Source organism: Hordeum vulgare, chromosome 5H (assembly GCF_904849725.1).
Source record: "Hordeum vulgare subsp. vulgare chromosome 5H, MorexV3_pseudomolecules_assembly, whole genome shotgun sequence".
Lineage (NCBI taxonomy): Eukaryota > Viridiplantae > Streptophyta > Magnoliopsida > Poales > Poaceae > Hordeum > Hordeum vulgare.
The window spans coordinates 563510921-563536679 of NC_058522.1; the positions used below are offsets into that span (position 1 = coordinate 563510921).

Here is a 25759-nt window from a genome sequence, read left to right on the forward strand (position 1 = left end):
TTGCGTTAAATCTTTCACGGAGACTTCTCCTTTTCATGAGTTTAGCAACAAATACAACCTTGATCCTGAGATAGTAGCTACCTTCTCTGAAACTTTAGCTAAATCAGTTATTAACATAAAAACCATCAAATGCTTTAGCTAAATCAGCTATTAACATAAAAACCATGTTTCCAATAAAAAGACTGGAAAGAATACGTAATTTCCTGAGCAATGATGATATTATTACCTGTGGGTTCTATGGCCTTGAATAAAATCTTGCTAAGTTTCATGGTTGTAACCCAACATATGATCTTTGAGCCTATTAGTCTAAGCTTGTAAACCATGTTTCGAAACTAATAGGTCTAACGTCACGATGAATTATAAGAGATGTATCTTTTTGGATTAAGGGCAATAAAGTTATCATTAAGGTTAATAGGAAGTTCACCTTCTAGTAGAATATCTGGTAAGTAAGAGTAACACCATCTCCAATGAAGCTCCAAACCAAAACATAAAAGGCAACATTTAGACCATCGTCATTAGGATATGCATTTCTTTTCATGCGAAGGTGAAGCCAGTGGAAGGGTCAGTCGTACATGGAGTGGAAGGGGTGAACTTTGTGGTCCCTGTCCTACAAACGTCACCATTGCCGCATGCAAGGGGCAAAAAATGCGCATGTGTTGTCTTTTATTTAAGTTGTTGCGAAGAAGGCAATGAAAGCCTTGTAGAAGGATCATGAAGTTTAAATCAGGCAAATGTGGAAAGGGGGCACATGCATATTGGAGGTGACATAGAGGAGGGGGGGCGCGCTAGAGGCATACATGTTTCTGGAGAAGAAAAGGTACGAGAAGGAAAAAATGAGGAAGATACATATGTTTCACTTCATGTTGTTGGATACACGTTTTCCTAGTCACCTTGAATTGAATTGATGTAGGCACGACAACGTGAAAGTCGACTAGGACGTCAACAAAGTTGAGCAACTTCGCAACAATGGTGCAACAGAAGGATGGGAAGGTAGACCGTGAAGGGAAGATGATGCCTCTTTTAAAGGCTAGGGGTTGAATCGGAGACAAACCAATGCGCGAGAACATAACCACATGGATGGAACGAGGGAAATGTGTCGATATTTGTCGCGACTCTGTCGGATCCACACTAGCATATCGAGAGAAAGTATCGGTGTTTGTCGCGACTCTGTCGGTACCACACCGGATATCAACAGAAAGCATCGATGTGTTGCCGTAATTTTGGTGGAACAATATTTACCGCGACCTTGCCGGAACCGCTCCGACATATTGACACATTTCTCTCAAAGGATAGGAGTTGAATACGATAGAATCAATGCACAAAAAATAGGATCAAAGGGAGGTACCGAGAGAAACGCGCCGATGTTTTGTCACGACTCTGCCGAAATCACGCAACTATAGTGAAAGAACTGTATTGATGTATGTCGTCACTCTGTCGGAACCATACCGACACCGACACAGAGAGACATATCGATGTATGTCGTCGCACCGACGTACCGAGAGAAACGTGCCATATTCTCACCACATTGTTAAAACCACGGGGTCATTAACAAACAGAGCAAAACCTCTGTGCCAAAAAAGAAGCCCAGACGCATTTTTTTTCAACGCTGTTAGGTGGCAACAACGCACGGAGGCCAGTCATCATCATCCCATGGGTCGGTCTCGGCCTTTCATTTCACCCCCTCCGCCTCCCTCTCCGGCGGTGAAAAAGGGACGAAGCGGTAAAGAAAGCCGCGGCCCCCACCCGCCAGCGTCACGCGGCGCCTCCCTGCTTTTCCCAAGAGTCGGCCGAGCGGCTGCGCTGCTGCTGCTGCTGCTGCTGTGCTGTGCTGCCTACCGCCCCGCTACCGTCCACCCCCCGCAGCCCAGCAGAAGCAGAAGCAGAAGCAGACGCAGCAAGGCGCACGCTTCCCTCGCGCCCCTCCTCCTCCCCGCTCCCCGCCATTAACTCCTCTCGCTCTCGCCCTCCCCCACTCTCTCTCTCTCCTCACGCGCCCCGCCACGCCACCGCCCGCCCGCGGCCGCTATTTATCGCCCTCCTCCTCCCCGCCGCCGCCGGGAGGAACCCTAGCTCGCCCGCCCGCCCGAATTCCCGCTCCCCGCATGAGGCGGGCCGCTCGCCGCAGCAGCCGCCTCCCGTCCGCGGGCCGCGGGTTGGTCCGGTAGGTTCGTCGTTGCTGCTGTTGGGGCTGGTTGGTGCGCGGGGCCGACGCGGCGGATGGGGAACTGCTGGGGCACGCGGATCAAGGATGGGAGCACCCACCCCGGCGCCTCAGGTTCGGCCTCCTCCTCACTTTCCTGATTTGGTGATCCGTGGATTTCGCCTCGCCCGATTACTGCTTGGGTTGGTTGACGGACGCGGTGGCTCCGAGATGCGAGCACCAATCCATTCCCAGTTTATCCCTTCCTATGCACTGTTGGTTACATACATGGTCATTTCGTATGGATTCCGGTGGGAATCAGAGGTATCAGCGGATTCTTACTGTGCGCAATTAGCCTCATGCCGTTCGCCAAAGGCTTAGCTTGTTTGTACGCGTGGTTCGGTTGGTGGCCTGTGTTTTGGGGGCGATCCAGTAGCTTGATTTGGTCGCACAGCTAGTGGCCTAGTAGCTTCAAAGTGTTCAATCGACGCACTAAAGCGGGACATCGTCGCTGCTTTTACAGTGGTCTCCCCAAAGCAAGCCTTGGCTGCCTTGTGAGGCTTGACAGGACCTGTGCCATTGGTGCTATAGGCTTTATTAGGTAGCGGGTACCTTCTATTGCACAGTCATTGGACATCGATGCTTCGCTCCTTCCATAACTGCTTTACTAGCTAGTACCATGTGTAGTACTGTAGTACATGCCCTTCCATCATAATTTGGATAGTGCTTATCGTTATCAGACGGCAATGGCATGGGACAGGACACGTACTTGGCTCTCAGTGTGGTGTGTGTTCTGTGTTGGGGTGTGGATATTTTAGCATCGTATGTGCTGGTACTCTGCACTGACCACTTAGCATGACAAATCGAAATCGCTCTTGATTCTATTGTTGACCAATAAATGTTTGATTGGGGGTGGTTATTTTAGCATCGTATCTATTCGTATTTGGTACTCTGTGTGCTGAGCTGACCACTTACCAGTTCAAATCAGCCTTCACCAGAAACATTTGATTCAAGCAAGACTACTGCAGTGCAGTATGTGTAGAGTACGTCTAGTGTGCCCTTGTAGTGACGTTCTGGTATATATATGAAATGGGCATCAGTTGACTTTGATTATTTACATGTTTTTCTTTTAAAAAAGTGTATCACATGAGTTTAAGGAAGATGATCATTAGGGTTGACTAATTGTTTCTATATTGCTATTGGCCTGAATTCATACATCATTTATGGAATTAGGATAAGTGCTCAAGTTGTTCCTTGTTTAATCTGATACTAAAGTTTGTTAAACCACCTGTTCAGATATCATATATTTAAGTCCAGTATAGAGCATGCACCTTGATATTTGTATTCACACCGGTCTCTCAGTTCCCGCTCATATCCAGTAAGGTTTTACCAGTCATATCCAAACAATTGGATATAATACAATGTTATTATTTTCTTCCCCAATAACATGCATTTTTTTGTGATTGATGTGTACTATCAAGTTCATTTATTTAACTCATTAACTGTGCCTACCAAAAAAGAAGTATATAACTGCCATGTGCCTTGTATTCAGCTTACTAAACTGAAGCATCTTTTAATTAATTAATAGGTGATATTTCATAGCATATAAATACGCTAATCCTCTGGATATGCTGTGTTGCATGGCAAGTTGGCAACAGATGTACATTTGGAACAGGAGAAGTGCTCAAGTTGTTCCTTGTTTAAGTTGATACTAAAGTTTGTTAATCCAGCTGCTTAGATATCATACATAAGTCCAATATAGAGTGCACACCTTGATTTTTTTATCCACACCGCTCTGTTTGTTTCCCGCCCATATCCAATATGGTTTTACCAGTCGTTAATTGCATATGTTCCATGTCTACAAACAATTGGATATAATACATCGCTATTATTTTCTTTCCCAGTAACGGGCAGAACTTTTTTGGTTTGTGATTAATGTGTACTATCCAGTTCAATTATTTAACCGTGTCTACCAACAAATCGGCATTTAACTGCCATTAATAGGTGGCATTTCTATACTCAGTATATAAATATGCCAAGCCTCTGGATATGCTATGTGGCATGGCAAGTTGGTAATGGACGTACATTTGGCAGGCCAAGGTCTACTGTTAATGTATGTATCTGACCACTTCATAGAGGGGGACCACTCTAATTTTCATCCTATTCACTATGTGGCAGTGCTCGATGCAAATAATGATTTAATCTTTTGGCTCCGGAGCATATCACCATTCCCGAGTAAATAGTCTTGTAACTCCTGATCCTCACATGAAATTCCAGATAAAGCCAAGTAATGATTCCTTGGTACAACCAGTCCCTAATTGCCGTGCAAAGTTATTATCTTAAAAAAGGAGTACTAGATACTTGCAATACATGATGTCCATACTCTGGACCTGGATATATCAACACAGAAACTAAATTCATGAGATAATACTTTCATTTTTCAAATAATTTTGTGTTTTATGTATGTTTCATTCAGTAGAATATCTACTAAAGACCTGATTTGCAGGAATGTTCTCAAGGGGTAGTGGTAAAGATGGGAGTAGGCTTAGTGCCTGCAGCAGTCGGGCTTCTTCGGCTTCCATGCCTCCAAGTGCGAAGACTGAATGTGAGATATTGCAGTCAGCCAATGTGAAGGTATTCAGTTATAATGATCTCAGGTTAGCCACAAGGAACTTCCGTCCCGACAGTGTGCTCGGGGAAGGAGGGTTTGGATCTGTCTATAAAGGATGGATTGATGAGCACACATTGTCAGCTTGCAAACCTGGTACTGGAATACCTGTTGCTGTGAAAAGACTCAATCTGGAGGGTTTGCAAGGGCACCGAGAGTGGTTGGTAAGCATAATTGCGATTCCATTTCTTGCTTTTGTCCTCAGATGCCATGTTTGCTTTCATATTTCTTTGAAGTTTACTTTCAAACATTGCCATAGGTATGTGATGCATCTGAATTCCTTAGTTACAGCTTCATAAGACCCATTGTTTGCATTTCTATCGTTTATCCTTTATGTGGTGTATATGTATTCATTAGACACAACTTCCGAAGTGTTAATCAAACACGTGGATATTTTTTCTGACTTTCTTATGTGCCATTTATAGGCAGAAGTTAATTACCTAGGTCAGTTTTGCCATCAAAACCTTGTCAAGCTAATTGGGTACTGCTTAGAGGATGAATACCGGCTGCTAGTGTACGAGTGCATGCCACGTGGGAGCTTGGAAAATCATCTTTTCAGGAGTAAGTTCAACTATGACTCGGTGCTATATTGCTGTCCTATTCGTTTTGCATAAGATATCTGTAGACTGTAGTATAATCTGGATTTAACTTGCTATATATGAACCCTTGATGTAGGAGGCTCACACTTTCAACCTCTTTCATGGAACCTAAGAATGAAGGTTGCACTCGGAGCTGCAAAAGGACTAGCCTACCTTCACAGTGCGGAAGCTAAAGTTATTTATAGGGATTTTAAGACATCCAATATTCTCCTTGACACAGTAAGTGAAAGTGAATCGTCAGTATACCATAGCTAACCTGTATCATCATCTTATCTCTACTGAAATGAATGCATATTTTACTGCCCAGGACTACACCGCAAAACTCTCTGATTTTGGATTGGCAAAGGATGGCCCTGTTGGTGAGAAGAGTCATGTGTCCACAAGGGTAATGGGAACATATGGTTATGCAGCTCCTGAATATCTGTCAACAGGTAACCTTTGACTTGCAATTTTGTGTTTTATCGAGACATATTCTGCACATTAGCTTGTCTTGGATATAAAATATCGTCATGTGATTGGAACCATTGAACATTAGTGCATTACTCCCTCCGTTCCAAAATATAAGACCTTTTAGGTATTTCACTAGAAGACTACATACGGAGCAAAATGAGCGAATCTATACTCTAAAATATGTCTATGTACATCCGTATGTAGTTTATAGTACAATCTCTAAAAGGTCTTATATTTAGGAACGGAGGGAGTAGTTAGCAAGCCAGTAGTGTGATTGGAAACATATATTAACATTTTGTGAAAATTCAACGAGAATACATATTCAACATATGGTAAACATCCATTTAATAAGCCAGTAGTCACTATTGTCACTTGTCAGGCCATCTTATGTTTTGAATTCCTTTTAATTTACTTACAAATCAACATTTACAGGCCATCTTACTGCCAAGAGCGACATCTATAGCTTCGGGGTAGTGCTATTGGAGATGCTGTCAGGCCGTCGCGCCATTGACAAAAACCGTCCCCAAGGGGAGCACAACCTTGTCGAATGGGCCCGGCCATATCTGACACACAAGCGCAAGATATTCCGTGTCCTTGATACCAGGCTAGAAGGCCAGTACTCACTGAATGGAGCGCAGACAATCGCTGCACTCGCTGTCGAGTGCCTGTCCTTCGAAGCTAAGATGAGGCCGTCCATGGAAGCCGTGGTCTCTATTCTGGAAGGGATACAAGACTCCAGCGACCCGACCAGAAGACCAGCAGATCCAGCAAGAAGACCAGCAGCAGAGAGGCCTCAAGACCCCAAGAGTGGAAGCAAAACGGCGCCCGGCGCAAGTAACAGCGGCAAAGGCCGCCGTAAAAGCTCGGGTGACCTTCTGAAGGAGCCTGGCCGAGACCCAAAGCCGTCGGCCTACTCGTCGTAGCGACGCCTGAGTCTTGAGCCTGTTAGCTAGCTAGGGTGGTAGTGTGTAAATTTGCTGTGCATATTCCTGAGCGTCTTCAGGCTTTTGGGCTGCTCAACTTGAGTTAACTGGGTGGATTTGTGTGTCATCATTGAACTATTGGCATTAAGGTCTTGGGTTCGTGCCGCATCCTCACTCGTGTGCCTGTGTACATGGTCTTCACTGGATCAAGTTCATGCCATATCTCAGTGGTAGGGATGATTCTGGTGGGCGTCAGCTTACCACCAGCAGTGAGTGCCGGTGGGATTGGATTTGGATCTCACATGCCTAACTCTGGATGCCCGGTGACTATGTTGACAGAATAGTCCCAGTAGACCACCGTGACTTAATTGTGAGCACTATGCGGCCTTCAACTGCCTGAATTTTCAGGTGCAACAGTACAAAAAAACAGGATTGTCCAGTGTCACCAGGCAAATCTCTCTACTTTTTGGCTCATCTGTTCTAGTGAAAAAACTGTTGCCCATGTTTCACGAGGTACAGACATCTAGCCAGGTCCAACACTATTTCCCTGGCTCTACCGGAGCACGACGGAGGCGAGGAAGCTGAGCACGGCGACGGCGCTGACGGCGGAGCAGCACAGGTCGACGAGCACCTCCCTCCTCGCCTTGGACTCCTTCCGTCCCCTCTTGCTCCGCACGAACTCCTCGTACCTCCTCTTGGCCTCCTCTCTTTCCCTCTCCCCTCCTTTCCTCCTCGGCCCCTCCATGGCGCCTGCCAAAAGCTGCAGGCTGCCTTCGCCGCTCACCGCCGCGCCGTCGGCGTCCTCGACGGTCAGGCTGACCTCCCTGAGGCTAAGGCATCCGGCCTCCTCCGAGCAGGTGACCGTGGCCTCGAACTTGCTCCCGCCGAGCACCACCGCGTACCGCACCAGCGTCTCGCCCGTGTACCAGTGCCTGTCCACGGCCACCGCGCGCCGGCTCGACACGTTCACCGCCCGGCCGCTCCGGCGGTCGACCACGATCCAGCTCAGCTCCAGCTCCGCCGGAGAGAAGGATGCCGAGTCCTCGGCCGTCCGTACCGGCGGGTCCTTGCACTCGACGGCGTCCACTCGGAAGGGCGAGCTCAGGAACCACGAGGACAACGTCGAGGTCTCCACCACCCGGGAGAAGAGGGGCCGGGACGCGCCATTCTGGTAGATGTCCACGGCGGAGACCAGCTCGCCGGGGAGACGCTGCTCGGCTGCGGCGGCATCCGTGGAAGTGGAAGTGGACGGGAAGGGGAAGGCGTCGGCGAAGAGGCGCTGCGGAGAGACGGCGGCGGAGGAGGCAAGGACGCTGCGTTCCAGCGAGGTCTCCAGGCCCAGCGACGGCCACCGCGCGAGGCAGAGCGCGCGCCACGTCTCCGGGTCGGCGGCGAGGGCGCGGAGGCCTGCCGTGGCGCAGCTCGCGGCGGCCAGGGACGGGCCGTCCAGTCGGCGCAGCGCGTAGGCCAGCACGTCGGCAGGCAAGTCCTCCACGGTGGTCGTCGGCATTTCCCGGCGGTGCGTCGACTCTGCTCTTAGGACTACGGCCGGAGGTCGTTCGAGCAACAGTCTCCAAACTCCAGAATCCAAGCGGGGGAATGCGATGGGATGGCTGGCAACGGGAGCAAGAGTTGTTTTATAGGCTAGGCGCGAACTTTGGTTAATTTTCCAGAAGAGAAGAATTATTTATTTGGCACCTTGTCGTGTCTTCCCTGTTGGTGTCGGCCATGGCGAAAATGACACCACCACAGGCCGGACACGTTCGGCCAAACGGAAAGACACGATGACAGGCCGCCGGGCACGTTGCTGCATGGATTCCAAATGGAAACAGCCGGCTGAAGCAGTTGCGTTCCTGCTGTAACCCCGACTAAAATACCACGAACGGCTGCCGGATTGACGTGGGCACCAGTCGCCTGCAAGCTCCGTGTCACCGTCGAATGAGCTATACAGCAGCTCTCAGGCCGGAGCAGGCTCTGCGATCGGATTGGCCTTGCGGCTGGTTAGGTTAAGCGTAGTGGTTCGGATGGGATGGATGGAGACATGCTTACCTCCACCGCGCTTTATGTTTATGGTCTCCAAGCATTGGCCGGCTAGTTCTTCGCCTCATGATGTGCTGCGCCTTTTCTTACGTTAGCATAGCATAGGAAAACCGGCCTAACATTCTTTAACACCGAAGACACGTCCATTTCGGCATACGTTACACATTTCTTCGTCAGTCGTTCTCAGCTATGCTCTTCATTCAGCAGGACGGGCCAAAAGCTTGAGAGACTATGTGATTTTAGATACTAATTTTGACACATCGGTGTATATATTGAGTAGGCTGTGCTTTATTCATGCGGCTGACCACTTACTCACCGAGCCGTTGTAGCCATGCATCACCATCCATGGTAGAGTAGTTAGCCGGTTGTCACAGATAAAAACGTGACTAATCAAAATCCTGAATTCTGTCACCTGAGCCCTAGCCGGTCCCTAATCTTCTAGTCTCACGTACTCTCTTGTTTTTTTAATTTGCATATATAGCTTTATGGGCGAATACTGAGAAGTAGACTATAGATGTATGTATGTGTGGTGGAGTGCGCTATAGGCCACTTGTAAATAACTTGTAACACTAAAACGTAGAGGGAGTCTTCCCTTCTCTTCTTTTATGGTATGCATGAGTGTACGTATTCAAAAAAAGATAAAATAGCTTGTTCTAAGTCAAGCTTTATATTGTTTGACTAAGTTTATAGGATGCTAAAAATTACATGTCATTTAGCAAAAAAATGACCAAAAAAATTGAGAATCCTTGCTCCCTGAAATGTTTATGTTCCGGTTTATAAACTTCAGCGATCTTTGAGGCAAGTTTTGAACCGTATCATGCCTTATATCTGAGAGAGAGAGAGAGAGACTCAATACCAAAAAAGTATGCCTATTAATCATTCCACTTTAGCTATAATCTACTCCCTCTGTAAGGAGTGTAAATTATACTAGTGTGAAAATTATATACTATTATATGCTTATGCTTTGCATACTAAAAAAGGTGCAATTTCAGTGCAAAGTTGTGTGCATCTTTTCATTGTCTTACTTCTTTAAGGGTAACACCACTTCAAAAAACAAATTTAGAAAAAAAAGTAAAAAAGAAAATATAAAATAATATTAAAATACCACATACTGAACATTTAAGTTACATGATTAATATTTTATAAACATGATGACCATTTTTAAAATAAATGATGCTATGGTAAATATTTTTACATACATATTTAACATTTTTAATACACGTGGACATTTCTAGTACACAACGAAACAGTTTCCGATACACGATGAACATTTTTAAATATCCCTTTAAAATATTTCTAATACAAAAAATATGTTACTTAAATACATAATGAATATTTTTAATATGTGGTTGGAAAAAATAACTGAAAAAAAATAAAAACATGGAAAAGAACAGAAAACATGAATAAAATAAAATAAAAGGGAAAAAGAACAAAAGAGGAGAAGATGAAGATATGAACATCTAAAAACAAAAAGCAAAAAGAAGCAAACAAAAAAAAAAGAAGAAAAAAAAAGGAAAAAGAAGAACAGAATAAAAAGCGAGGGGACCAGATGCAAACCACCTAATAAGAACCATACGAAAACCACATAACCGCTCCAAGGACAAAGCGAAAAAAACCACCAGGTCGCCGCTACTGGGATTTGCTGAGGCAGAGTCGCACAAGAGGCGAGCACTTGCTCAATCTCGCAATAACCAAGCTCGACCTTCCTATCCGTTTAAAGATCTAGTTGCCTTGATCCGAGCCCGTTGGCGTATTTTTTTATAAAAATGTTCATGAATATAAGGAATATTCACCAATTTTTAAATATGTTTGCATACTTTTAAAAAAGAATCAACTTTTTGAAAAAATATCCATGAAATTGAGAAGTTGTTAATAACTTTTAAAACATATTCATTTTAAAAAGTATTCATGATTTTATGGATAGCAAATGAAAAACAATTGAAAATCATAACGGAGAAACCCTTTCTTTTAGAATACCTGTATTTTTTTTTGCAAAATTGATAACCATTACAAGTACAATGCTTTGGATCATAGATCTACATAATTACATATTTAACTCCTATTATTAAGAATTGAAATGACATTTCTTGGAGAAGTTTTCTCCGTGGTAGCAATCCTTCCGACCCCCTGCCCCCCCTCAAATAAAATCATTAGAAACCAAGAGGATGGTAACACCCAAATCAGCAAGCTACACATGTGGGCCATCCTATAGCGATCATCATGTGTGTCATGTCGACGATAGGATGCAGATAGCGCCATATACGAGTGTTGGAAATATGTCCTAGAGGCAATAACAAAATAGTTATTATTATATTTTTTGTTTCAAGATAATCATTTATTATTCATGCTATTGTTGTATTGCATGGAAACACAAATGCATGTGTGGATATATAGACAAAATAATGTCCCTAGTGAGCCTCTAGTTGACTAGCTCGTTGATCAAAGATGGATAAGATTTCCTAGCCATAGACAAGTGTTGTGAGTCGATAACGGAATGACACCATTAGGGGAATGATGTGATGGACAAGACCAAAACTGTAAACGTAACATGTGATCGTGTCATTTTGTTGCTATTGTTTTCTCCATGTCAAGTATACATTTCTATAATCATGAGATCATGTAACTCACTGGCACCGGAGGAATGTCTTGTGTGTATCAAACGTCGCAACATTACTCGGTGATTATAAAGGTGCTCTACAGGTATCTCCGAAGGTGTCCGTTGAGCTAGCATGGATCAGGACTGGGATTTGTCACTCCGTATGACAGAGAGGTATCTCGGGGTCCACTCGGTAATACAACATCACAAACAAGCCTTGCAAGCAATGTGACTAAAGATTTAGAGTAAAGAGACTTGCCGGTAACGAGATTGAAATAGGTATAGAGATACCGACGATCGAATCTCGGACAAGTAACATACCGAAGGACAAAGGGGATATTATACATGATTAACTGAATCCTTGACATAGAGGTTCAACCAATAAGATCTTTGTAGAATATGTAGATCCAACATGGGCATCTAGGTCCCACTATTGGATATGGACTGGAGAGTGTCTCGGTCATGTCTACATAGTTCTCGAACCCGCAGGGTCTGCACACTTAAGGTTCGATGATGTTTCGGTAGTATTGAGTTATGTATGTTGGTGAACGAAAGTTGTTAGGAGTCCCGGACATCACGAGGAGCTCCAGAATGGTCCGTAGGTAAAGATTGATATATAGGAATGTTGCATTTGGTTTCCGGAAAGATTTCACGCATTACCGGTAAACTACCGGGAGTGATGAATGGGTTCCGGGGTTTCATCGGGAGGGGCCACCCACCCTGGAGAAGGCCTATTGGACTTAGAGGTGGCACAACAGACCTTAGCGGGCTGGTGTGGCCAGCCTAATAAGTCCAATTCGGCCAAAGAGCAAAAAGAAAAAGAGAAAAAAAGGAAGGAGGTGGCCAAGTGGGATAGGAGTCCTCCACCCAAACCGAATTGGAGGAGGACTCTTCCCCTCTTGGCTCGGCCGTAGCTCCTCCTTGGAGTAGGAGGCAAGCCAACCCCCCCCCCCCCCTTGTTCCTCCTATATATAGTGGAGGTTTTGAGGGCAAAAGGCACACGAAAAAGCCACATGCTGCCCTCTCCTCCACAGATCGTCTTCCTCGTCTAGATAAGTCTAACATAGCTTGGCGAAGCCGTACTAAACTATTTCACCACCACCACCACCATATTGTCGTGTTGCCGGGGAACTCATCTACCTCTCCACCCCTATTTCTGGATCAAGAAGGCGGAGATCGTCATCGAGTTGTACATGTGTTGAATGCGGAGGTGCCGTCCGTTTGACACTAGATCGGGACGGAGTTCGTGGGACGCTTGTGATTCGGATCGCGAAGACGTTCGACTACATCAACCACATTTCTTAATGCTTCCCGCTTAGCGATCTACAAGGGTATGTGGATCCGATCTCCCCTCTCGTAGATGATCATCACCATGATAGGTCTCTCGTGTGCGTAGGAATTTTTTTGTTTCCCATGCAACGTTCCCCAACAGTGGCATCATGAGCTATGTTCATGCATAGATGATATCTCGAGTAGAACACAAAAGAGTTTGTGGGCGTTGATGTTCAATTTTCTACCCTCCTTAGTCTTTTATTGATTCAACGGTATTGTTGGATTGAAGCGGCCCAGAGCAACGTCACTCGTACGCTTATGAGAGACCGGTTTCATCGACTAACATGCAACATGTTGCATAAAGATGACTGGCGGATGTCTGTTTCTTCAACTTTAGTTGAATCGGATTTGACCGAGGTGGTCCTTGGAGAAGGTTAAATAGAAATTTGCATATCACCTTTGTGTCTTTGTGTTAGTAAGATGCGATCATACTAGATACCCATAGCAGCCATGTAAAATTTGCAACAACAAATTAGAGGGCGTCTAACTTGTTTTTGCAGGGTATGCATGTGATGTGATATGACCAAAGACATGATATGATATATTGGATGTATGAGATGATCATGTTGTAATAGTTAAATATCGGCTTGCACGTCGATGCTATGGCAACCAGCATGAGCCATAGGGTAACTTTTTTAGGACAACCTCGATGGTAGCACGATGAGGGAGATCATGGTAGCACGACTATGGAGATCATGGTGTGGCGCAGGTGACGATGGAGATCATGCCGGTGCTTTGGTGATGGAGATCAAGAAACACAAGTTCATGGCTATATCATGTCAGTTATGATTTGCATGTGATGTTAATCCTTTTATGCACCTTATTTTGCTTAGAACGACAATAGCATTATAATGTGATCTCTCACTAAAATTTCAAGATAAAATTGTGTTCTCCCTGACTGTGCACCATTGAGACAATTCGTCATTTCGAGATACCATGTGATGATCGGGTGTGATAGACTCAACGTTCACATACAACAGGTGCAAAACAGTTGCACACGTGGAACACTCGGGTTAAACTTGATGAGCCTAGCATGTACATACATGGCCTCGGAACACAAGAGACCGAAAGGTGGAGCTTGAATCAAATAGTTGATATGATCAACATGGAGATGTTCACCATTGAAACTATACTCAACTCACGTGATGATCGAACTTGAGTTAGTAAATTTGGATCATGCGACACTCGAATGACTAGAGGGATGTCAGTTTGAGTGGGAGTTTATTAGTAATATGATTAGCTAAACTCAATTATCTTGAACATAGTCTACGTAATCTTTGCAAAATCTTATGTTGTAGATCAATGGCTCGCGCAGTAGAAACCCTGAATTTTAATACGTTCCTAGAGAAAGCTAAGCTGAAAGATGATGGAAGCAACTTTGTTGACTGGGCTCGTAATCTGAGGCTTATACTCACGGTTGGCCAAAAGCAATATGTCCTTGATCCAGCGCTAGGTGATGCACCACCCAATACGGCGACCCAAGACGTTTTGAACGCTTGACAGTCGCGTAAGGATGACTACTCATTAGTTCAGTGTGCAGTTTTGTATGGCTTAGAATCGAGACTTCAAAGACGTTTTGAACATCATGGAGCATATGAGATGTTCCAGGAGTTGAAGTTTATCTTTGAGAAGAATGCCCGGATCGAGAGGTATGAAACCTCTGATAAGTTCTATGCTTGCAAAATGGAGGAGAACGGGTCTGCCAGTGAACACATACTCAGAATGTGTGGGGTACTCTAATCGTTTAGCTGAGCTGGGGATTGCTCTCCCATAAGAGGCTATCATTGACAGAGTTCTTCAATCACTGCCACCTAGCTATAAGAGCTTCGTGTTGAACTATAACATGCAAGGAATGAATAAGTCACTCGTCGAGCATTTTGCGATGCTGAAAGTCACACAGTCAGAAATACAGAAAGAGCATTGATACGTCACCAACGTATCTATAATTTTTGATGGTTGCATGCTATTATATTGTCAAACTTTGGATGTTTTTATGCCTATTATATCTTCTTTGGGACTAACTTATTAACTTAGTGCCAAGTGCCAGTTCGTGTTTTTTCTGTATTTTTGACCCTTTTCAGAGGAGAATTTTAAACGGTGTCCAAACGGAATAAAACTTCCGAAAAGATTTTTCCGGAACAGAAGATACGCCGGGGACGTGAGAACCAAGGCAGAGGCCACCAGGGGAGGCCACAAGCCCACAAGCCCCCTAGGCGCGGCCAGGGGGCCCCGCGCCTAGCAGGCTTGTAGTCCCCGTGTGGCTCGTCTGCCCTACCTCTTCCGCCTATAAATCCCTAAAAATCCAAAACTGTGAGAGAGATCCACGAAAATACTTTTTCGCCGCCGCAAGCTTCTGTCTCCGCAAGATTCCATCTGGTGCACGTTCTGGTGCCCTGCCGGAGGGGGGATTCTGATAAGGAGGGCTTCTTCATCAACACCATGGCCTCTCCGATGATGCGTGAGTAGTTCACCATAGACCTTCGGGTCCATAGCTAGTAGCTAGATGTCTTCTTCTCTCTCTTGGATCTTCAATACAAAGTTCTCCATGATCTTCATGGAGATCTATCCGATGTAATCTTCTGTTGCAGTGTGTTTGTCGAGATCCGATGAATTGTGGATTTATGATCAGATTATCTATGAATCTTATTTGAGTTTCTTCTGATCTCTTATATGCATGATTTCATATCCTTGTAATTCTCTTCGAGTTGTGGGTTTTGTTTGGCCTACCTGATCTATGATTCTTGCAATGGGAGAAGTGCTTGGTTTTGGGTTCATACCGTGCAGTGACCTCACCAAGTGACATAAGGGGTAGCGAGGCACGCATCGTGTTGTTGCCATCAAGGGTAAAAAGATGGGGTTTGCATCATTGGTTTGAGTTTATCCCTCTACATCATGCCATCTTGCTTAAGGTATTACTCTGTTCGTCATGAACTCAATACACTAGATGCATGCTGGATAGCGGTCGATGTGTGGAGTAATAGTAGTAGATGCAGACATTATCGGTCTACTTGTATCGGACATGATAACTATATGTATGATCATTGCCTTAGATATCGTCATGACTTTGCGCGGTTCTATCAATTGCTCGACAGTAATTTGTTCACCCACCATAATATTTGCTATTTTGAGAGAAGCCTCTAGTGAACACTATGGCCCCGGGTCTACTTCACACCATATTTTCACCCTTACACTTTTACTTCGTTGCACTTTCCGCCTTCAGATCTCACTTTGCAATTAATCTTGAAGGGATTGACAACCCCTTTATAGCGTTGGGTGCAAGCTTGTTTGTGTTTGCGCAGGTACTCTGGACACTTGGCTTGATTCTCCTACTGGATTGATACCTTGGTTCTCAAAACTGAGGGAAATACTTACTGCTATTGTGCTGCATCACCCTTTCCTCTTCAAGGGAAAACCAACGCAAGCTCAAGAGGTAGCAAGCATCAAGTGTTGATGGTCAATAAGACCACCAGTTTCAAGAAAAACGGCAAGTGAAAGAAGGGTAACTCCAAGAAGAGTGGCAAAACTGTTGCCCCCCGACGAAGAAACCCAAGGCTAGATCCAAGCCGAAAACTCAGTATTATTATTGCAAGGGGACCGGTCACTTGAAGCGAAACTGCCCCAAGTATCTGGCCGACAAGAAGGCGGCCAACGCCAAACAAGGTATATTTGATATACATGTTATTGTTGTGTACCTCACCAGCTCTCGTAATAGTGCCTGGGTGTTTGATACCGCTTTTGTTGCTCACATTTGTAACTCGAAACAGGAACTGCAGAATAAACGAAGGCTGTCGAAGGATGAAGTTATAATGCGCGTGGAAATGGTTCCAAGGTTGATGCGATCGCCGTCGGCACGATCTCACTTCACTTACCATCGGGATTAGTGATGAACTTAAATAATTCACCAGCTCTCGTAGTAGTGCCTGGGTATTTGATACCGCTTCTGTTGCTCACATTTGCAACTCAAAACAGGAACTGTGGAATAAACGAAGGCTGTCGAAGGATGAAGTGATGATGCGCGTGGGAAATAGTTCCAAGGTTGATGCGATCGCCGTCGGCACGATCTCACTTCACTTACCATCGGGATTAGTGATGAACTTAAATAATTGTTATTTAGTGCCTGCTTGAGCATGACCATTATATCTGGATCTTGTTGATTGTGAGACAACTACTCATTTAAGTCAGAGAATAATGGTTGTTCTATTTATATGAGTAATATCTTTTATGGTCATGCACCCAATGTGAGGGGTTTGTTCATGTTGAATCTCGATAGTGATGACACTCATGTCCATAACATTGAGACCAAAATATGTAGAGTTAGTAATGATAGCACCACTATCTTGTGGCACTGCCGCTTAGGTCATATTGGTGTAAAACGGATGAACAAACTCCATGCTGATGGACTTTTGGAGTCACTTGATTTTGAATCACTTGACACATGTGAACCATGCCTCATGGGACGGATGACCAAGACTCCATTCTCCGGAACAATGGAGCGTGCAAGTGACTAGTTGGAGATCTTACATACTGATGTGTGCGTATCGATGAGCATAGAGGCGTGCGACATATATCGTTATTTTCTCACCTTCACCGATGATTTGAGTAGATATGGTTATATTTACTTAATGAAGCACAAGTCTGAAACGTTTGAAAAGTTCAAGCAATTTCAGAGCGAAGTTGAAAATCATTGTAACAAGAAGATCAAATTCCCACGATCTGATCGAGGAGGTGAGTATCTGAGTTACGAGTTTGATGCTCACTTAAGACAATGTGGAATTGTTTCACAGTTGACACCGCGTGGAACACCAGGGCGCAATGGTGTGTCCGAACGTCATAATCGTACTTTATTAGATATGGTGTGTTCTATGATGTCTCTTACCGATTTGCCATTATCGTTTTGGGGCTATGCATTGGAGATGACTGCATTCACTTTAAATATGGCACCATCAAAACCCGTTGAGACAACACCATATGAACTGTGGCATGGCAAGAAGCCAAAGTTGTCATTTCTTAAAGTTTGGGGATGTGATGCTTATGTCAAAAAGCTTCAGCATGAAAAGCTGGAACCCAAAGCGGAAAGTGCGTCTTCATAGGTTACCCAAAAGAGACAGTTGGGTATACCTTCTATCTCAGATCCGAAGGCAAAGTGTTTGTCGCTAAGAACAGAGCTTTTCTTGAGAAAGAGTTTCTCTCGAAAGAATTGAGTTGGAGGAAGATAGAACTTTATGAGCTTGTAGTGTTGGGGAACGTCGCATGGGAAACAAAAATTTTCCTACGCGCACGAAGACCTATCATGGTGATGTCCATCTACGAGGGGAATTTCAGATCTACGTACCCTTGTAGATCACACAGCATGAAGCGTTAATAAATGCGATTGATGTAGTGGAACGTCCTGACGTCCCTCGATCCGCCTCGCGAACCGTCCCACGAACCGTCCCGCGATCCGTCCCACGATCCGCTCCGATCTAGTGCCGAACGGACTGCACCTCCGCGTTCAGCACACGTACAGCTTGACGATGATCTCGGCCTTCTTGATCCAGCAAGAGAGAAGGAGAAGTAGATGAGTTCTCCGGCAGCGTGACGGCGCTCCAGAGGTTGGTGGTGATCTTATCTCAGCAGGGCTCCGCCCGAGCTCCGCAGAAACGCGATCTAGAGGAAAAACCGTGGAGGTATGTGGTCTGGCTGCCGTGGCAAAGTTGTCTCAAATCAGCCCTAATACCTCAGTATATATAGGAGGGGGGGGGGAGGGGCCTTGCCTTGAGGCTCAAGGAGCCCCAAGGGGTTCGACCAAAGGGGGGGAGGAGGAATCCTCCTCCAATCCTAGTCCAACTAGGATTGGAAGGTGGAGTCCTTCCCTTCCTTCCCACTTCCTTTTTATTTTCTCTTTGATTTTTCTTATCTCCAGCGCAGGAGCCTTCTTGGCCTTGCCCACTGATACGTCTCCATCGTATCTACTTTTCCAAACTCTTTTGCCCTTGTTTTGGACTCTAATTTGCATGATTTGAATGGAACTAACGTGGACTGACGCTGTTTTCAGCAGAATTGCCTTGGTGTTATTTTTGTGCAGAAATCAAAGTTCTCCAAACGTCCTGAAAATTTACGGGGAGCAGTTTTGGAAAATAAGAAAAATATCTGCGCCAAGTTCCACCTAAGGGGGTGGGCCAGTGGGCCACAAGCCCTGGCTCCGCCACCACCCCCCTAGTGGCGGTGGGCAGGCTTGTGGGGCCCACACGGCTCTGCCGCCCCCAACCTCAGGTCTATAAGTCCCCTTTCGTCCCAGAAAAAATAAAAAGAGAAGTTTTCGTCTCGTTTGCGATACGGAGCCGCCGCCACCACCTGTTCTTCATCTGGAGGGCAGATCTGGAGTCCGTCTTGGGCTCCGGAGAAGGGAAATCGTCGCCATCGTCATCATCAACCTTCTTCCCTCTCCAATTCCATGAAACTCTTCGTCGTTCGTGATTAATCTATTCGTATGCTCGCTGGGCGGTGATGAGTAGGATGAGATCTATCATGTAATCGAATTAGTTTTGATGGGGATTGATCCCTAGTATCCACTATGTTCTGAGATTGATGTTGCTACTACTTTGCCATGCTTAATGCTTGTCGCTAGGGCCCGAGTGCCATGATTTCAGATCTGAAATTATTATGTTGTCACCAATATATGTGTGTTTTAGATCCGATCTTGCAAGTTGTAGTTACCTACTATGTGTTATGATCCGGCAACCCCGGAGTGACAATAGCCGGAACCACTCCCGATGATGATCATAGTTTGAGGAGTTCATGTGTTTACCAAGTGCTAATGCATTAGTCCAGTTCTTATTAAAAGGAGAACCTTAATATCCCGTAGTTTCCTTTTGGACCCCGCTGCCACGGGAGGGATGGACAATAGATGTCATGCAAGTTCTTTTCCCTAATCACGTATGACGACACACGGAATGCATGCCTACAACACATTAACGAACGGGAGCTAGCCAAATATCTCTTCATGTTATAACTGTTGCATGATGAATATCATCCAAACAAATCACCGACCCATTGCCTACGAGTTTGTCCTACTGCTGCTGTTACTTGTCTTGCTGTGCTGCTGTTACTACTGTTGCTACCGCTGTTACTTGTCTTGCTCTGCTGCTACTGTTGCTACTAATGTCGCTTGCTAATGTTGCTACTTGCTACTGCTGTCACTACTGCTGTTCCTTGCCACTGCCGTTACTCGCTACTTTGCTGTTACTACTTTGCTTGCAGATACTAATCTTTCAGGTGTGGTTGAATCTGACAAATTCAACTGCTAATACTTGAGAGTATTCTCTCACCTCCCGTCGTGCGAACCAACAAATTTGGGTTGAATACTCTACCCTTGAAAACTGCTGCGAACCCACGCGCTGGTGGGCTGTCAACAACATTCTTCTAGTTTCATTGCTGGGGAGTGCTAGTAGCATTCTTCTGGTGCCGTTGCAAGGGAAGGTTTGTTGTCATAAAATCATCATTCGTCTAGCTATTGCTAGAGAGTGCCAGTCAACATTTTTCTGGCGCCGTTGCCGGGGAGGTATTGTTATATTCTCTGAGTCACTTGGGATTTATATCTGCTGATCACTGATGACCCACAAGTATAGGGGATCAATCGTAGTCCTTTCAATAAGTAAGAGTGTCGAACCCAACGAGGAGCAGAAGGCTCTGATAAACGGATTTCAGCAAGGTAATAACTGCAAGCACTGAAAGTAGCGGTAACAAGTGATTGTGTAGCGAGGTGAAACGTAGCGAGCAAAAAGTAACAAGTAAAAAGTAGTAGCAACGGTGCAACAAGTGTCCCAATCCCTTTTGTAGCAAGGGACAAGCCTGAACAAAGTCTTATAGGAGGAAAAACGCTCCCTAGGACACACAGGAATTTCTGTCATGCTAGTTTCATCATGTTCATATAATTCGCGTTCGTTACTTTGATAGTTTGATATGTGGGTGGACCCGCGCTTGGGTACTGCCCTTACTTGGACAAGCATCCCACTTATGATTAACCTCTTGTTGGAAATATGCCCTAGAGGCAATAATTAATTAGTTATTATTATATTTCTTAGTTCATGATAATCGTTTATTATCCATGCTATAATTGTATTGATTGGAAACACAATACTTGTGTGGATACATAGACAAAACACTATCCCTAGTAAGCCTCTAGTTGACTAGCTCGTTGATCAAAGATGGTCAAGGTTTCCTGGCCATAGGCAAGTGTTGTCACTTGATAACGGGATCACATCATTAGGAGAATCATGTGATGGACTAGACCCAAACTAATAGACGTAGCATGTTGATCGTGTCATTTTGTTGCTACTGTTTTCTGCGTGTCAAGTATTTGTTCCTATGACCATGAGATCATATAACTCACGGACACCGGAGGAATGCTTTGTGTGTATCAAACGTCGCAACGTAACTGGGTGACTATAAAGATGCTCTACAGGTATCTCCGAAGGTGTTCGTTGAGTTAGTATAGATCGAGACTGGGATTTGTCACTCTGTGTGACGGAGAGGTATCTCGGGGCCCACTCGGTAATACAACATCACACACAAGCCTTGCAAGCAATGTAACTTAATGTAAGTTGCAGGATCTTGTATTACGGAACGAGTAAAGAGACTTGCCGGTAAACGAGATTGAAATAGGTATGCGGATACTAACGATCGAATCTCGGGCAAGTAACATACCGAAGGACAAAGGGAATGACATACGGGATTATATGAATCCTTGGCACTGAGGTTCAAACGATAAGATCTTCGTAGAATATGTAGGATCCAATATGGGCATCCAGGTCCCGCTATTGGATATTGACCGAGGAGTCTCTCGGGTCATGTCCACATAGTTCTCGAACTCGCAGGGTCTGCACACTTAAGGTTCGACGTTGTTTTATGCGTATTTGAGTTATATGGTTGGTTACCGAATGTTGTTCGGAGTCCCGGATGAGATCACGGACGTCACGAGGGTTTCCGGAATGGTCCGGAAACGAAGATTGATATATAGGATGACCTCATTTGATTACCGGAAGGTTTTCGGAGTTACCGGGAATGTACCGGGAATGACGAATGGGTTCCGGGAGTTCACCGGGGGGGGGGGGGGGGCAACCCACCCCGGGGAAGCCCATAGGCCTTGAGGGTGGCACACCAGCCCTTAGTGGGCTGGTGGGACAGCCCAAAAGGGCTCTATGCGCTAAGGAAAGGAAAAAAAAGAGGAAAGAAAAAAAAGGAGGAGGTGGGAAGGAAGGGGGACTCCCTCCCACCAAACCAAGTCCAACTCGGTTTGGGGGGGGGGAGTCCTCCCCCCTTGGACTCGGCCGACCCCCTTGGGGCTCCTTGAGCCCCAAGGCAAGGTCCCCTCCCTCCCACCTATATATACGGAGGTTTTAGGGCTGATTTGAGACGACTTTTCCACGGCAGTCCGACCACATACCTCCACGGTTTTTCCTCTAGATCGCGTTTCTGCGGAGCTCGGGCGGAGCCCTGCCGAGACAAGGTCATCACCAACCTCCGGAGCGCCGTCACGCTGCCGGAGAACTCTTCTACCTCTCCGTCTCTCTTGCTGGATCAAGAAGGCCGAGATCATCGTCGAGCTGTACGTGTGCTGAACGCGGAGGTGCCGTCCGTTCGGTACTAGATCGTGGGACTGATCGCGGGATTGTTCGCGGGGCGGATCGAGGGACGTGAGGACGTTCCACTACATCAACCGCGTTCTCTAACGCTTCTGCTGTACGGTCTACAAGGGTACGTAGATCACTCATCCCCTCTCGTAGATGGACATCACCATGATAGGTCTTCGTGCGCGTAGGAAATTTTTTGTTTCCCATGCGACGTTCCCCAACAGTGGCATCATGAGCTAGGTTCATGCGTAGATGTCTTCTCGAGTAGAAGACAAAAGTTTTTGTGGGCGGTGATGTGCGTTTTGCTGCCCTCCTTAGTCTTTTCTTGATTCCGCGGTATTGTTGGATTGAAGCGGCTTGGACCGACATTACTCGTACGCTTACGAGAGACTGGTTTCATCGCTACGAGTAACCCCGTTGCTCAAAGATGACTGGCAAGTGTCGGTTTCTCCAACTTTAGTTGAATCGGATTTGACCGGGGAGGTCCTTGGATGAGGTTAAATTGCAACTCATATATCTCCGTTGTGGTGTTTGCTTAAGTAAGATGCGATCCTACTAGATACCCATGGTCACCACGTAAAACATGCAACAACAAAATTAGAGGACGTCTAACTTGTTTTTGCAGGGTATGCTTGTGATGTGATATGGCCAACGATGTGATGTGATATATTGGATGTATGAGATGATCATGTTGTAATAGATAATATCGACTTGCACGTCGATGGTACGGCAACCGGCAGGAGCCATAGGGTTGTCTTTATAACTAACGTTTGTGCTTGCAGATGCGTTTACTATTTTGCTAGGATGTAGCTTTGGTAGTAATAGCATGAGTAGCACGACAACCCCGATGGCAACACGTTGATGGATGATCATGGTGTGGCGCCGGTGACAAGAAGATCGTGCCGGTGCTTTGGTGATGGAGATCAAGAAGCACGTGATGATGGCCATATCATGTCACTTATGAATTGCATGTGATGTTAATCCTTTTATGCACCTTATTTTGCTTAGAACGATGGTAGCATTATGAGGTGATCTCTCACTAAAATTTCAAGACGAAATTGTGTTCTCCCCGACTGTGCACCGTTGCTACAGTTCGTCGTTTCGAGACACCACGTGATGATCGGGTGTGATAGACTCAACGTTCACATACAACGGGTGCAAAACAGTTGCGCACGCGGAACACTCGGGTTAAGCTTGACGAGCCTAGCATGTGCAGACATGGCCTCGGAACACATGAGACCGAAAGGTCGAGCATGAATCGTATAGTTGATATGATTAGCATAGAGATGCTTACCACTCATGATCGGACTTGAGATAGTGGATTTGGATCATGTACCACTCAAATGACTAGAGAGATGTACTTTTTGAGTGGGAGTTCTTAAGTAATATGATTAATTGAACTAATTGTCATGAACATAGTCTAATGGTCTTTGCGAATTACGATGTAGCTTGCGCTATAGCTCTACTGTTTTTATATGATCCTAGAGAAAATTTAGTTGAAAATTGATAGTAGCAAAACTTTGCAGACTGAGTCTGTAAAACCGAGGATTGTCCTCGTTGCTGCGCAGAAGGATTATGTCCTTAATGCACCACTCAATGTGCTGCACCTCGAGCGTCGTCTGTGGATGCTATGAACATCCTACATACACGTTTCTGATGACTACACGATAGTTCAGTGCAAAATACTTAATGGATTAGAAGCAAGGCGCCGAAAACGTTGTAAAACGTCACGGAACATAAGTGATGTTCTAAAGAGATGAAATTGTGATTTCATGCTTGTGGCCTTGTTAAGAGGTACAAGACCTCCGACAAGATTCTTTGTCCACAAAGTAAAGGAGAAAGGCTCAATCGTTGAGCGTGTGCTCAGATTGTCTGAGTACGACAATCGCTTGAATCAAGTGGGAGTTAATCTTCCAGATGAGATAGTGATAGTTCTCCAAAGTCACTGCCACCAAGCTGTGATAGCTTCGTGATGAATTATAACATATCAAGGATACATACAATGATCCTTGAGCGATTCGCGATGTTTGACACTGCGAAAGTAGAAATCAAGAAGGAGCATCAATAGTTGATGGTTTGTAAAACCACTAAGTTTCAAGAAAGGCAAGGGCTAGAAGGGATACTTCGTGAAACGGCAAAACAGTTGCTGCACTAATGAAGAGACCCAAGGTTAAACCCAAACCCGAGACTAAGTGCTTCTGTAATGAGGGGAACAGTCACTGAGGCGGAGCAACTCTATATACTTGGTAGATAAGAAGGCGGGCAAAAGTCGAAAGAAGTATATTTGATATACATGATGTTGATGTGTACTTTACTAGTACTCCTAGTAGCATGAGGGTATTGGATACCGGTTCGGTTGCTAAGTGATTAGTAACACGAAATGAAAAGCTACGGCATAAACGGAGACTAGCTAAAGGCGAGGTGACGATACGTGTTGGAAGTGTTTCCAAGGTTGATATGATCAAACATCGCACGCTCCCTCTACCATCGGGATTGGTGTTAAACCTAAATAATCGTTATTTGGTGCTTGCGTTATGCATGAACATGATTGGATCGTGTTTATTGCAATACGATTATTCATTCAAAGAGAATAATGGTTACTCTATTTGCTTGAATACTCACCTTCAATGGTTTATTGAATCTCGATCGTAGTGTTACACATGTTCATAATATTGGTGCCAAAAGATACGAGTTAATGATGATAGTACCACTTACTTGTGGCACTGCCGCTTGAGTCATGTTGGTATAAATTGCATGAAGAGGCTCCATGCTGATGGATCTTTGTACTCACCTGATTTCGAATCACTAGTGACATGCAAATCATACCACATGAGCAAGGCCTTGTTTTCATTGAGATGAAATAAGATAGTAACTTGTTGGAAGTGATACATTTTGATGTATGCAGTCCAATGGGTGCTGAGGCACGTAGTGGATATCATTATGTTCTTACTTCACTGACGATTTGAGTAGATACAGGAGTATTTACTTAATGAATCACAAGTCTGAAATGTTGAAAAGTTCAATTCCGTTTCAGTGTGAAGTTCGTCGTAACAAGAGGATAAACTGTCTACGATATGATCATGGAAATGAATATCTGAGTTACGAGTTTTGGTACGCAGTTAAGACAATGTGGAAATTGTTTCGCAGTTCATGCCACCTGGAACATCATAGTGTGATGATGTGTCTGAATGTCATAGCCACGCACTATTTGGTATGGTGCATACTATGATGTCTCTTATCGAACTACCACTATTGTTTATGGGTTATGCATTAGAGACAACCACACTCACTTTAAATAGGGCACCGCGTATTGCCGTTGAGATGACACAGTATGGACTGAGGTTTAGAGAAATCTAAACTGTCGTTTCTTGAAAGTTTGGGGTTTCGACACTTATGTGAA

At 45.0% G+C, this 25759-nt stretch overlaps 2 protein-coding genes across 2 annotated transcripts; one reads left to right on the plus strand and one right to left on the minus strand.

Annotated features, from left to right (window-relative positions):
* The first annotated feature begins 1867 nt into the window (after window positions 1–1867).
* Window positions 1868–6948, plus strand: LOC123453047 (receptor-like cytoplasmic kinase 176). The gene is made up of 6 exons (XM_045129808.1): window positions 1868–2275; window positions 4647–4972; window positions 5234–5369; window positions 5484–5626; window positions 5715–5838; window positions 6290–6948. The coding sequence occupies exons 1-6, from the start codon at window positions 2218–2220 to the stop codon at window positions 6778–6780; spliced, it is 1278 nt and encodes a 425-aa protein (XP_044985743.1). The 5' UTR covers window positions 1868–2217; the 3' UTR covers window positions 6781–6948.
* A 200-nt stretch (window positions 6949–7148) lies between these two features.
* On the minus strand, window positions 7149–8583 carry LOC123453049 (probable F-box protein At2g36090). The gene has a single exon (XM_045129809.1). The coding sequence runs from the start codon at window positions 8288–8290 to the stop codon at window positions 7334–7336; it is 957 nt and encodes a 318-aa protein (XP_044985744.1). The 5' UTR covers window positions 8291–8583; the 3' UTR covers window positions 7149–7333.
* Window positions 8584–25759: the final 17176 nt, after the last annotated feature.